The sequence below is a fragment of the Dryas octopetala genome, chromosome 1, assembly GCF_963921425.1.
Source record: "Dryas octopetala chromosome 1, drDryOcto1.1, whole genome shotgun sequence".
Taxonomy (NCBI): domain Eukaryota; kingdom Viridiplantae; phylum Streptophyta; class Magnoliopsida; order Rosales; family Rosaceae; genus Dryas; species Dryas octopetala.
The window spans coordinates 29,808,087-29,823,282 of NC_141366.1; the positions used below are offsets into that span (position 1 = coordinate 29,808,087).

A 15,196-nucleotide genomic window follows, 5' to 3' on the forward strand; every position below is an offset into this window, starting at 1 on the left:
CACAAATTTTGCAGGAAAAACCATGGAGCTTCAATTATGTTTGAACAATCATGTAAAGAGAAGGATCTTCCTTTTCTAATTAAGTCTACGTGCAGGCGTGGTACCTTGATCTCTATCTCATCTAAGGACCCATTCACTTTGGACTTCTTGTTAAGAACCTCCTTCAAAAGTACCTAGAAGAAAAAGTGTCAGGTGCAAAGGCCCATGAAATCTAAAGGAAAAGAACGACATCTTCACAATCAAAGGCTAGATCGACATAGGAGGACCTATAGGTCTTCCTCGACTATGCTACAAATCATTTTCCTAAACCTTCATGGAAGAAACTAGCTCAATATGGTTTGTAGATGGAACCTAACGTCCAAAATACATGCACCTAATTTGAAAGTTTTATAACTAAGCATTGAGGTCAACTTTGATCCATGCTTAGACCAAATCTCACGAGAGGCACTCCACTACACAAGTACGTCTTGATGTCATTGAATGCGAAACCGAAATAGACTGATTAGCATCGCAAGAAGTCCGTTGCGATATAGAGAAAAACACCCAAGATGGGATATTTGAATTACCTCCCTCGATCTCTTTCAAAAACACCCAAGATGAGATTCTTGAAGTACCTTCCATCAGGAATTAACAAGGAGAGGACCTCCCCTCAACATACAAGTAGATTCTAAAGTTCCCAATTAAGGAGGCGACCTAAGAAATTAGAAAAAATCAAGCTATTACCCGAAGTTTTGTGGTAGTAGGCCTAAAAGAAATAAAAAAGGCGATAGGTCCTTTACTTTCGTAGCAAACAAAGGACCTTGTGAAAAAAAATGCTTGTGTTCTACAAAATTAAGTACCTACAAAGTTAGGGTACCCGGAGTTAAAGTACTTAAGAATCTCCAACTATAGCGTATCATTCAAATTGAGTATCTAAAGGAACCAAGCGTGCGTAAGGACGAAGACCAATGTCTACCGGTAGCATCGACACCAATTTCGATGGACCCAATCCTTGACTATGTGTGGAATAGTACTCTACGTTAAGATCGAGTGGAAGCAAGGAAGCTAGTTCTACCAAAATGGAGCATGGTACATAGAACAAAAAGGCAAACTCTATCGCCGCTCATACTTAATTAGAACACAGAGGCATTCCTTGAAGCAAAAAGCACTAAGAAAAAGGTACTATGCGAAAAGGGCTCAAGGTCCTATCCATTCAACTAGGGTCCTCTCCTTAATGATATATGATTTTGGGTCTTCACCCAAGAAGAGAGCAACATTGGACCTTCACCTTAGCGTTATGGTCCTCATCTTTGTAAAAAGGACCTTCACCTTATTGCTACGTTTTTTAATTTTGCGAAAATGACTTTCACCATAGCGGTGCGATTCCTATAAAAGTGGAATCTCCATCATAGAATCTATACTAATGCGGACCTTTCCGAGTATTCTTCTACAACATGCAGACTATAATAACCCGAACCAAGAAATACCTATACAATACTTTTGGGTCCCACAAATTAGAAAATATTCTCATTATACATCAAAACAATTTAAAAGCATGTGATACTTCTAATTTCATTGCACATTCTAGTATAAGAATTTATCTAAATTCATAAGTTGGATTTACGGGCAAAAATACCCAAAATGCTCTTATGCGTATTTATGTTTTTCCTATACGTATAACCCATATGAAAACTTATACATGTTGTTGAAACATCATTTTAATTATGTGCATATTATGAACTGTGAAATGATCTAATTTTAGAAATTCAGATTATGAGAAAATTTACCTAAATACCCTTATACATATTTTATGTTCCTCCATAGCTTGAAGTATATTAAATTAAGCATGTTTTCTATTTAATTATGTGTTTATTATAAAATTTTTTAGAACTTATTATGAATTTCTAAGTGAATTTACAAACAAATATCATTATTACATTATACAAAGAAAAGAAAAAAATGAAGAAATTAGACAAATATCTCAAATCACAGCTGTGAGCCCATCAACTCACGCACATGCATCAGATTTCACAAAATCTGAGTCATCAACTCACTGCAACTTGCCTCCTCAACCAAGCCTTATCTCATGCAAACTAAACATCCAATTTAGTTTTTTCCCAACTAGATTTTAGTCTATAAATACTCTCACTTGTCCCCTTAATTCCTTACTCCGAAAATCACCTGAGAATCGTACAAAAGAAGCCCTTTAGATGCAGAGAAAAGGATAAAAGAGGAAAGCACCCAAACACTCATACACAAACTTTTCACTCTTGTACTTGGAGATCAACCTCAAAGTCAGAGCTTCAATTAAAGCCTTATCACTTCGTAGACACTAGCTGTAAGTACATAATTACTTTCTTATAATTTATTTATCCCAAGAATGAATCAATCATAAAGAAGCATGATCTTTCTCAAAACTCGTCACTTTTTGGTTTTATATTATTATATTTTGATATATTTATTTTCAGTTAATCTATATGGAAAATCGTTTGAGATAGACTCCTAAATCACTTTAAAATGTTAAGAAATGAAAAGATATGGCCAAAACAATTTTCTAGTTTTCGGCAACATTTTTGAGAATTTGGCCACCGAAAAATTCGAGTTTTTTTACTTATTTCACTATTTGATACATTTTGTAGCATCTAACCTCCTTTAAAATTGATTATAAAACATGTTTATAGCTTTTCATTTTAGTTTTGAAACATTAAAAACGCATAAAAATGAGATTTTTATAAAAACTTTCCCAACCAACCTCGCCGGAAAACTCAAAAAAAGATATCATAACTTTGTCTGTTCATAACTTACTCATTTCTCAATTATTTTTAACGTTCTTTATATCAATTTAAAGTATAGAACATGAACTATGGATCTGGAAAGTTTGAAAGTCAGATATTAAACACAAAGAAAGATTTTTATCCCCAAAGTTTGCTGCCTGTTTAAAATGGTATTCTGCCGAAGTTTGTTCTTGTCTTGATTTCAGATAAAATAAAATAAATCTATTAATTTGACACGATCCGATGGATTTTTAGTGAAAAATCCTTCAACTTAGTGTATTAATTTGCCCAAATTGATCGTAAAATAAGTAAGCTATTAAAGGGGAAAGTTAAGAAAAATTAAGCTTTCAAATGTGATGAAAGTGAACGAAAATAGACGTGCATGAGACATTTTTCTGAGAATTTTGACTCTATGACCATATTACCCCTGAAAAATTAATTCTAAAAATGAGCTATTTCGATACCTGTTCAATTTTAATTTTTGTGAACTAAATTTCATGTTTTAATTATTGTAAGTTACATATTTTATACTTATATATGCTTACATATTTATGTTATGTTTTAACCTATGTAAACATATATTTATGTTTATGTATTTATATATTTGAGTATTCGTGTATACAGTATACCTTATGCTTATGTGATTTATTAAAAGTAAAGAATTTAATAAATTATGAAGACGGGTGTAGTATTGCCTTTGTGCTTAAGTGAAATACCGTTGGAAGATCAGTTAAGGGTCCATGTCCTACGATAGTGCACTATTATACTTAGTTGGTATTATAGACTTCTAGGTATATATACTTTGGTATTATGGATCTTAGTGTTTTGAATTTGTATTCGGTCGTAATACAACATTTATGATTTATGTTGATCTTATTCCACAACGTTTATGATTTATGATGAACTTATTTAACATCACTTACAATTTATGATGATCTTAGTTAAATAACATTTACGATTTATGATGATCTTATTTAAACAACACTCGTGACCTTGATGATCTTATTTATGTTAATAACTAAATCAAAATAGTTTCCCTCCAATGAGCAATATTCTTGTAGTATATAATCTCCTTTTATGATTTTATCTTTAAAATAATTTTTGTAGTTTTTTAAATTTAATTTGATTGGACATATTTACACTTGAGTTCTGTTAATATATAGACATTATAGACTCACGGAAAATTGGATGGAATAAATACTTATTAGACACTCAAAATAAACGATAAAGTTTGGATTACGAAAATACCATTATGGGCACATTTTACTCAAGCTGTGACAAGATTTTTTTTTTTTTTTGGGTAGCTATGGCCTATGGGGGCTAAAGCCCAAAAACACCCTGAGGTATTTTTATTCAAAGAACATGCTGAGCAAAGCTGGCTGCGGTTGGTTGACAGGTAAATGCTAAAGCGCATGCGCTTCATGTAACGACATCGAGCGTTTGAAGCGCCTTCCAGTTCGCGTCTCAGCAAAACACACGCACTGTTTGTTATGATCCCCAAACGCTCTCTCTCTCTCTCTCGATCTCCAAAGCTAGCATAGCAGAGCAGGTGGGTCTCAGAAGCCATGGCGATCCCAGCTGTACTGGCTATTGTTCCCGTGGGCATACTTTTCATTCTCTCAGGCCTCATTGTTAATCTCATTCAGGTAATTCTGTTTTTCTGTAATTTTGTGCTTTCATTTTGTTTCCATTTTTGCAATTTGGTCTTTTAAAGGAATCCCATTTGGCATTATCAATTATCTAATTAGCCATTGTCATTCTTTTGTTATGTGTTTTACTTATTTATTTCTTTTCCTTTTTCTTTATGGTGATTTTGATTGTTGCATGGAAATTGAATGACCCAATTGCATTTTAGACAGAAAGTAGAGATTTTGAAACCCATTCTCTAAAATGGTCTCTTAACAAGTTAACTGCACCTATACCCCAACTTTTGATGAGAATGTGGATTTATTTCTGCAAAAAGGAGCTTACAGTTGATGCCTAGCAATTTAATGGCCTTATTTCATGTAATAAAGAAACTCAAGGTACTTGCCAAGTAAAGCTCTATTTTTTGCCACCAGATTACCTAAGCCCAACCCCCCTTTTTCCTTTGGTTGCGAAACTAACTCCCAACTTGCCAAATACATTGTTCTCCCTTCCTGAAGACCTCCCCAAAGGAAATCTCTCATAAGGTATTCCAACCTTCTAGCAACCCTATCGGAATTCTTAACAATGATAAATAATAAGTTGGAATGCTTCCCAAAACTGCTTGTATCAAAGTAAGCCTTCCTCCCCTTGATAAAAACGCCTTCTTCCAACTATCCAATCTTTTCTCAATCTTCTCCACCAACGGATTCCAGAAACTAGCTGCTCTCGGATTAACCCCCAAAGGAAGACCCGGGTACTTCATAGGTCAAGCACCCACCTCACAACCCCAAGCAGCCGCTAACCCGTCCACCTTACCTTCTTCTGAATTTATTCCAGCCAAAGCATATTTTGATTTATTAATTTTTAACCCTGAAACTGCACAAAAAAGATCCAGAATAGCTAATAAATTCTTCCACTTTCGTTCACTTCCAGTGAGGAAATTATTAGTTACTAAATATGTTTTAATTGAACAAAGTTCTATGGCTGCTACAAAAAGGGGACTCCAGTTTTCTCTCTGGTAAAGCTATGTAATTAACTTTGAACGAACCTACCACTAGTTTATTATATCATCTAAAGAATTTTATCAAATCTCTCAATTACCTTCACAACAAATTTGTCATCCAACTTTTCTAGTTTTGGTTAACTTAGTCCACATATCATGAGTTTATTCATATAAAAATATGCACTTTTAGGTAGTTTTTTTCATCCTTCTTCGTCCCATATCAAAGAATATGTATAGAAGGATCAACAAAGTGGTTGCAGAATTGCTGTGGTTGGAACTCATATGGCTCATTGATTGGTGGGCAGGCATTAAGGTGTGATTTCTTTCTTAAAGTTGTATATGTCCTTACGTCTTCAATTTATGTTTCCCATTCAAATCTCTTTTTTAGTATTTGCAATCTCATGTAGAGAAATGCATGGTGGTAAGATCTATATGATTAAACCAAACATATAGATCTTGGGCCAAATTGACCAATCTCAAATTTTACTGGGCTTACAATTTTATTAGGTTTGTTGACTTATTAGGGAGACATCAATAGTAAGAATAAAGAAATTAAATATCTTCGAATGTGAAAAGGAAGGAGTTAAACTCCTTGAATCAGGGAAAGCAAAAACAAAGTAGAACGATCACAGGGGTTTCTGCAAAATCCACATCTTTCTAGAAGTATTAAAGCTTCAAATGAGCAGAAAAGGAGGCAAATGACATCTGCAAAATCTTCTTCCTATATGTCAATGCCAATCATGTTCTATATTCTAATTCAGAGAATGCCTTTTGTTTTTTCTTCTAACACACTCCACTTGCATTAGTGTGCCACCTATCCTTTGATGGCCTGGAAATTCAAATTCAATTCTTTTAGTTATCGCTGTTCTGTTTCAGCATATTGACCAGTTGACCTAGTGAACTTATAAACATTGTGTGTTTAATGGGTGTACGTGGGATTTTAGATCCTAATCATGGTCTAACTGGTTGGGACTTCTGCTGCAGGTTGAGGTTTATGTAGATTCAGAAACTTTTCAATTAATGGGTAAGGTGACAACTATTAATTGGTTGTATTCCCAAAATATTTCAGTCACGAGAGGAATTAAGATTTTGATGGCTAAAAGAACGAGGAATTAAGATTTTTTTTTGACATTTGCAAATCTCTCAGGTTGACTGTTGTCTTGTTTAAGAAAAATTTCAGGTAAAGAACATGCACTTCTCATTTGCAATCACAGAAGTGACATTGATTGGCTTGCTGGATGGGTCATAGCTCAGGTGCTTATCTTTGTGAATTTATATCTAGCAGTGTCACTTGTGATGTTAAACATGCGCACTAATTGTTATCAGTATTTTAAGAAATTTAATTGTCTGGACTTCATGGAAAACTTGTTGAGTTACCTTCATGAGGTCTGCTATCGTCCCGCCTTTCTTTTTTGTCTTGCATCTGTTGACCTCACCAATAATTTCCCAAAAAGGGTTCCAAGTTTCAGAAAACCATCCTCTCCCATTACAACTGTTCTTTCTTTATTCAAAACCCCTCTCCCTGTATGTCATGAAAATATGCTTTCAGGTAAAGTTGGCTGAGTCAGAAATTTTATTATGCTTCATCTACGTTAATTGTCGTGTTTCTTCCTGGATCTGTGCTTTTCTTTTTCTTTTTATCATGAAATCAATCTATTAATAACAGCGCTCAGGTTGCCTTGGTAGCGCACTAGCCATCATGAAGAAAGAAATAATGTTCCTCCCAGTGAGTTTTCGCTCAACATGTATTTTTCTGTTCCTATTGAAATTAGTGATGGATTTATTTTGCTTGTATTTACTTGTATCAGTTAAGATCATGATTTAAGCAAACTGCTTTTCTTTCTTTCTTTGTTTTTTGGAGATGCATTCTCAATTCAAAATTCCAGCTTTGGTGATGGTTGTAGTACAGTAGTGCTTAAAAATTATTGTAGCACTCAAAATTCCATTATATGATTATGGTCATGGTTCTTACATTGAAAACCAAAATATACACGATGAAATGGAAGAGAACCATTTCAGCTTTTGCACATCAATTTGATTTGTCAATTTAAGTTAATGTTTCAATTCACCATATTACATGGTGAAAAGAAGAGAACCATTTTAGCTTTTCCAAATTAATTTGAATTTTCAATTTAGTTTAATGTTTGGCTACTGTCAAAATTTATCGTTGAAAAGAATCAAAGATCACCTTTGAACTATTAAGCTTTCAGTAATTGTGATTTAAGAAAACCAGAACACCTGCTGAAGTGGCAATTGGACCAGTTTATTATTTGGCTTCAGTGAGTTACACTTCATCTCTGGTAGGATAATAATTAAAAAAAAAAAAAAAAAACAAGGCTCCAGTTATCTGTCAAATGTAACTTAACTTGTTTGTGATGGATTTATTATGTCAATTTTGACTTATCAACTTGCTTTGCTTTCCAATTCATTGAATTTCATTATTATCACTATCTCTAATTTCTGAAAATTTTTTATAGAACAACCAATTTGGTTAATTAGTTGAACATTCTTGTCACTCCCCAATCCAATTGTTATAAACTTGTTGGGGTTTGTTAGGATATTTCTCTTCTTATTTATTTACTGTGTTGTGAGAATCTTTCATTAAGGGTAAAAATGGTACATGTATGCAGGTCATAGGTTGGTCAATGTGGTTTTCTGAATATGTCTTCTTGGAAAGAAGTTGGACTAAAGATGAAAGCACATTGAAGGTCTCTGTAAAGCATATTTTTGACAGTCTTCTCGTTTGTCATTTCTATAACTCATTGGATTCTGCGCTGCAGTCAGGTTTTCAACGGCTAGAGGATTTCCCCATTCCTTTTTGGTTGGCTCTCTTTGTAGAAGGAACGCGATTCACGCAGGCAAAGCTAATGGCAGCTCAAGAGTATGCTGCTTCAAGAGGGTTGCCTGTTCCTAGAAATGTCTTGCTTCCACGTACGAAGGTAATAGCGTATTACAATTTCTTCATACCAACTATTTTTTCCTTCAATAGATGTTCCTTTTAAATTGGAATTAGATATTCCTATACCCCATAATTTCATAGTGTCTCGGTATGATTTCCACAGTTCTGTATATTCCCTTTATTTTAAGATCAGTATCATAGTATTTTTTCTCCTCTCAGTTGGCCTTGGGCCTTCCATTAATGCTTTATTAAATAAATTTGTTAGCTATAACTCCCACATTTTCCAGAGTATTCCACACCTCTATATGTGTTTATCAATCTGGTCCAACAACGTTATCCTTCCCCATCTTTTTAATTAACTCCCTACCTCTTTAGTGTTGATTGGACTTTTCATTCCTGGATTTTCGTTCATTGTTTTCAATTCTTTCCTAGGTTTTTCCGCATTTAATAGTCCGTGACAACATTTTACCATCTAACTCAAATGTCTTTGTTTGTGAGTAATATTATGTGGTGACTGTCTTCAATATATTTAACCTGATGTATATATCTAGTCATCCTCCTATAACTATTTACAATTTTCTTAGTTTCATCTTTTAGTTTCTTATATCTTTTTCAGTCCCTTGTTGGTTACTCTTTTGTTATGCTTTCAAGCTCCTTTGTTCTGTATTGTTCGTTGTACTTCATCTGTCCACCAGTATATTTCTTTCTTTCTGACTTTCTTCCTTTTGGCCTCCCCCAAGATTTTCTTGGTGGTATTTGTTGTTTTGTCTATATTTTTTATCCATAAATTGGTTCGATTGTCTTACCAATTCTACTCTTTTGTTTTGTGGTAATAATTTCTCTCTGAGTTCTCTTTCTTTCATACCTTTCAATTCTTTCCACATTTCTTTTCGGTACAATGGGGGCCGAAGCCCAAAGCAAGCAACTGAAACTACCCAGGAATAAACCTGGGCCTAGAAACACAACTTAAATCTTCCAAAAGGTGGTGGGCAATTCCAGGAGGAGGTTGGGTCAGGATAACTCTCCTCACTCTTAGCAAGGTTCCATTCAGCTGCTGCATTAAGAATGCCATGACATGGATTTTGGGGCCAAACAATCATAGGATCAAACCCGATTTTGCATCTACATTCCAGATATGCCAGAGAGCCACGAAAAAAATTAAATTCCACTAGATTCCTTTCAGCCCCTTCTTAGATGATCTCAAGTTTAGGAATAACCAATCCAGACAGTTCCAAGAGAGAGAGTAGGCAAATTCTGGATCAGCACCTAGATCAGCCCAAATAGAAATGGAAGTACCGCAGACTCTGAACAGATGATCAATGGATTCTCTGGTACAGGAACACCTTGGATAAGATAATTATCATAGGTCAACCTCCTACAGAACCTCTGGCCATTTGTCAGGATCTTCTCATTTACGAGAGACCACAATAAAGTTTTAAGCTTTGGAGGAATATTAGGTTTCCAAATGAAAGACCATATCCATTCCAGATCTGAATCCTCCTCAGTAGTCAAGCCATAAGCAGATCTCACAGTAAAGTTACCATTAGAGCTGCTCTCCAAATCAGTTTATCAGTTCCACTACCAAAGCTGGTACTTTGAGTAGTGAGTACTGGATCTTTTGAACAAGCATAAGGGGAAGGCAGTCTTGCAATTTCTTAACATCTCAACCTTGATTAGAGATAAAACCAACCACATTCAAGTGGATCTGATTCAAGAAAATGTCAATGCTGACCAAATCTTTAAAAGCTCCAATCCAAACCAGTCATCATGCCAAAACTGAATGTTTTTACCATCCCCAACCCTCTTTCTAAGCCCCCTTAGCCAAATCTTGAGCACCAAAAAGACCCCCCTCCAGGTATTAGAGCAATTCTGAGGGGGAAGATCTTTGGCACTGAGAGGATCATGTTTCTCAAGATACTTTTCATTCAAGACTTGAGTCCAGAGGCCTTGATCTTTTTGGATCATCCTCCCACCAGTCTTAGCTACTTTCTACTTTACGTTTTGGTATCTTTTTATGCCTTTCCAGTATTTGAATCCTTTGTTAGTTAAATCCAATTCTAATATTCAATATTGGTTTGAATATCCTTTTATTCCTTTCCAGTATTTGATTCCTTTGTTAGTTAAATCCAATACTAATATTCAATATTGGATTGTGAGGCTTTTCTCAGGATTATCTTGTAGTTTTTGCATGTAATCCTTTTACTTTTTCTATATAAACAGTATTAAATTTGTGTTTAAATTGCGTCACTCTTAAATATTATCAAGTGTTCTTTTTTCTTGAAATATATTTCTACTATAGCTAGGTCTTATGCCTTTCAAAAAGTAAAGGAGTTCCTATTAACTATTTTATTTTTAATTTATTAGAAACACAAATTTTAGTTATGCTTTAACTATTCTTTTTTTTTTTTGGGTCAAGAATGCTTAAACTATTTAAGATGTGTATAATGACACAAAAACTATGACACTGCTAAAATTACTCAATGTATGTATAATGGACACAAAAACTAGAGTATGTACTACATGCGGAAAACCTAATGAGTTGCTAATAAAAGTAGGATTACACCAAGGATCATAACCAAGTCCTTATCTGCTACGATAATGTTAGATGAAATAGCGAAGAATATATATAAAGAAATTTCATGCAGTATGTGGTTTGTTGATTATATAGTTTTGATGGACACTTACTTCTAAAGAGCCACTTGCTGCAAAACTGGAAACATGGACAAATCCAGTAGAATCAAATGATTTAGGAATTAGTAAAACTTTAACAGAATGTATGGAGTGTGTTAGAAAACCACTCAACCCCTGAATCTTAAATGTTAAGGATTAGGCCAACAAAAACATAAAGTATCAAGCCAACACCCTTCCTCACGTCCATCCCATCCTACACATGGAAAGGAAGACATTTGCAAATATAGAGAAAGATATAGGTATAGCCCCACTCTGCACCTTGCAAGTTAACAAATAAATGGGGAATAAGAGATTGGAGGTTTCGATCCTAGCACTTCCTGCAACTAGAGGTCTGATACCATGTTAAAAAGCCAGACCCCAAAATTTTAAGCGGTTAAGAAATGAGCAAAAAATGTATTCTGAATTCAACAAAGTGCAAATTCAATAATGATGTAGAAAACAATAATAGCTTAATAACAATTCACTTTTGATATTAGGATCAACAATGAAAATGATGTAGAATAACTGTTGATATACTAAATAAAATATACAATAGAATTGGAATAGGATGAAAAAATGGAGACAAGCAGAATTTTGGGCATTAAAGTAATATATAGATTAAAATGTCAAGCTAAAATTTTTAATCTATATATAGATTAAAAACTTTTTTTGTCCAAAAAAATAAAAGAAATATATAGCTTAAAAGAATACCAAATAGATTAAAAGGGAAGTTTATAGAACTGTTATTAGGCCAACTATTCTTTATGGGGTAGAATGTTGGGCGTCAAAGTAAAAGCAAGAGCAATACATCCTAATAGCGGAAGTGAGAATGTTAATATGAATATTAGAGTGACTAGAAAGGGCAGAACTAAAAAGTAAAAACCAATCTAATAGAGAAACATTGAGGGTGGCACTAATTAGTGATAAGATAAGAGAAAGTAAGCTTAGATGGTATGGGCATATACAACGTAGACCACTAAGCATGAAGTAATACGAATAGATCTGAAAAATTGGATGTAATAGGAGATAATGCATATGATAGAAAGGAATGAGAGGCAAAAATTCATATTGATGATGATACCTTGCCAGACATAACTATTGACATATACCTTTTTAGAATGGAAGGTAAAAGACCATGAAGCTGAACATGAAGTAATATGAATGGATCTAAAAACATGGATGTAATAGGAGATAATGCATATGATAGAAAGGAATGAAAGGCGAAAATTAATATTGATGATGATGATACCTTGCCAGACATAACTATTGGCATATACATTTTTAGCTACACTATCTATTTTTTGTTTAATTTGATTTTTCATTATTGCAGGGGTTTGTCTCATCAGTAAGTCATATGCGCTCTTTTGTTCCAGCAATTTATGATTGTACAGTGGCTGTCCCCAACAATAAGCCACCACCTACATTGTTGAGAATATTTAGAAGGCAATCTTCTGTGGTAGGACAACAAAACCTTTTGCATATGCTAATAAAGTTACCTGATATTAGATTGTTAACATTATTTTATTGCTAGTACATCATTAGTTTCTTGTAGGGAACATCACACTTTCTATAATTTATCTACCTACCAAATATCATTCATCAGTTTTAAAATTCTTCAACTATACACTCCACCATATGATCAATGGTTGTACTATATTGTAACTGTTGGATTGTTCTTCTCTTGAAGAATAAGCTGCTGTAATTACAAACCTTTCTGGACTGAAATCATCGTGTATATGGTATCAACAAGGTTTCTTGGATTTGGTTTAAATTTCTTTACTCCTTATTTTACTAATTTCCTGCGTAATGAGGTAGTCTGTTTTGTGATAAATAGTGCAAAGTAGTAACATAAATGCAAGTCAGACAGTTTGATTCCTAGTACAATATAGTTGAGACATAGAAAATATGGCCAGGCTGGGATCCAGAAATATGTTACTGGTTGGTTTTAAACTTAAACCAGCTTTAGCCTGACTTTTCAATTCACTCCAGGACAGTTGGGCCCCATCTTATTAGACAGATTCCTGTAATTGAGGGTCTTATAGTGGGGCTGTAGAACAAACATGTAACTAGATGAATGAATTGAAATTTTACAACTGTTGAATACACACACATGACATGTGAAATGGATAATTTGTCCGGCCAAGAAAGAAAAAAGGATAATTGGCATATAACTACCATAAACACCACAGATGCTACCAGGATAGAGAAAAGGAAGATATAAAGTACTCATGGACGATTAATTATTTGAGATCCTATACTGACCTGATAAATTGAAAGGTTTAAATGCATGAAAGCATGGACACACTTATGAGCATGGTCTGTTCCTGCAGTGTTCATTTCTTTCTCATCTAGAAGTTTCTATCTTGGGTGTCCTGTGTTTGTGTACATGTCCATGCTGTCTAGACTCATGCTCATTTAAATTCAAAAGAAACAAAAAAATTTCATTTCAAATTTTATGCAATGATTAACAGGACAGCCATTCTGTACTCGTACTAGATGGGCAGGATGCCCTTGCATCCCTAATACATGATGACATCTTGTTTATGGGACTGATTCTTCTCTTAGAACATTTTGTGCCCAACCTTCTTGACAATCTTTGATTTATATGTGGGCCTTTAAAAGGGCAAAAATGCAATGGGGTCAACATGATTATCAACTGGACCTGTTTCCATGTAGAGTTGAGGCCAATAGTTGTGGAAAAAAGGTTAGAAAATTATATTGAGTGCTGATTCTTACAGGTAAAATTACAAATCAGGAGACATCCAATGCAGGAATTGCCAGAAACAAGTGATGGAATTGGACAGTGGTGTAAAGATGTATTTGTTACCAAGGTATCATCATTCATGCAATCTTTCTATTCTCATTATCTTTTATGTGGAATTTTGTTATGCTTGAAAATCTTAAGTGGTTGTCTAGAAAACTTACTGGCCACACAGCCATGTAGCTCAAGCAAAGAAGCAACCTAGTGTTGGTCAAAAAGGGTCAGACCTCAGAATATACTTGATATTAGGAGGTTTCTGAGCTGGTACAGCTCAGCTGAACAATTAATAATAGTGTCCAGCTGCACAGGTGATGTGATTTTTATCTTGGAGTTGATCCAAGATATAGAACTCCCACCACTCTCTTATTTGGGTTGAAATTACTTTTTCTTTTTGGACATGGTTGCTTTTTCCTTGGTCTCATGAATTTTCTTTTTTAATTGGCTCATATGGTGCAAAAATTGTAATCATACCATGAGAACTAGGCAGGTCTTCTTCAGCATATGATGGTTATCAATTCCTAGCCTCCAGTAAGTGTATATTTATGTTTGACGCCATTTTTTTGTTTTTTTGTTTTTTTTGATCTTGGAACTACCAGGATGCCTTGTTGGAGAAGTATTTTGCTAAAGACACATTCAGTGAACTGCAACTTCAAAACACCGGCCGACCTATAAAGTCTTTAGCTGTAAGACCTTACAACTTGTAGTTAGTAATGAACCAAGTAAACCTTTTCCTCTTTCTAATTATACATAATTCCATTTTTATGTTACAATAGGTTGTAATAGTTTGGTCTTGCCTCCTTGGCTATGGAATTTTCAAATTCTTTCAATGGTCTGCCCTCCTATCCACATGGGAAGGCATTGTGTTTTCCACAATTCTCTTGGTCCTTGTTGTAATTGTCATGCAAATCCTCATCCAATCATCTGAATCAGAACGTTCTACACCACAAGATCCAATCAAGGAGGGACTCATTCAGAAATGATCTTGAGATTTGGCAGCACCAACAGTAGCCTGTCCACATGTGTTCAGAAATTTTGTGGTATCATCATTTGAAATTAGCAAGCCTGTTGTTCCCTTCATCCCTTGTTTGTTGTGGTTTGGAAGTGCAATATATAAATATATAGATAATATCTTCCATGGGTTTCATTTGTTATGCTTTGTTTCAGAGTTGTACCAGGGTCCCTCTATTTAGCTTGTATCATTAGTACTGCCTTTTTGTTTTTTTTTTTTGTAGACATTAGTACTGCCTTTTGATTCTTGCAGATAACGCACTTCTGAATGCATATGTAAATTTATTTATTTATCATAAGAGCTTCATGGGCAAAATCGATCACTTTTTTTTTTTTTTTTTTTTTTTTTTTTTTTTTTTTTTTTTTCCAGTAGATAAAGAAATCTGTTTAGTTCTGCCCCTCATTTGTGTTTTTTTCTGGCCTGATATTTAAGCATCTATCAAAGAGAAAATATTTTACTTCAAAAAAACAGTAAA

General features: G+C 34.3%; 1 protein-coding gene across 5 annotated transcripts in view; it reads left to right on the forward strand.

Moving 5' to 3' along the window:
* LPAT3 (lysophosphatidyl acyltransferase 3) overlaps positions 1 to 14,856 on the forward strand; it is a 36,714-nt gene extending 21,858 nt beyond the window's left edge. For 2 of the 5 annotated variants that reach the window (XM_086247593.1, XM_086247585.1), the window contains exons 2-12: positions 4,150 to 4,399; positions 5,573 to 5,695; positions 6,367 to 6,406; positions 6,563 to 6,636; positions 7,049 to 7,108; positions 8,013 to 8,090; positions 8,163 to 8,321; positions 12,282 to 12,407; positions 13,690 to 13,782; positions 14,309 to 14,395; positions 14,486 to 14,856. In XM_086247593.1, coding sequence (XP_086103719.1) covers positions 4,319 to 4,399; positions 5,573 to 5,695; positions 6,367 to 6,406; positions 6,563 to 6,636; positions 7,049 to 7,108; positions 8,013 to 8,090; positions 8,163 to 8,321; positions 12,282 to 12,407; positions 13,690 to 13,782; positions 14,309 to 14,395; positions 14,486 to 14,692 — 1,128 coding nt within the window. In that variant the 5' untranslated portion in view covers positions 4,150 to 4,318 and the 3' untranslated portion in view covers positions 14,693 to 14,856. The remainder of the gene's footprint in view (positions 1 to 4,149; positions 4,400 to 5,572; positions 5,696 to 6,366; positions 6,407 to 6,562; positions 6,637 to 7,048; positions 7,109 to 8,012; positions 8,091 to 8,162; positions 8,322 to 12,281; positions 12,408 to 13,689; positions 13,783 to 14,308; positions 14,396 to 14,485) is intronic. The other 3 variants (XM_086247616.1, XM_086247599.1, XM_086247607.1) reach the window with 3 other exon arrangements.
* The last annotated feature ends 340 nt before the right edge of the window (positions 14,857 to 15,196 follow it).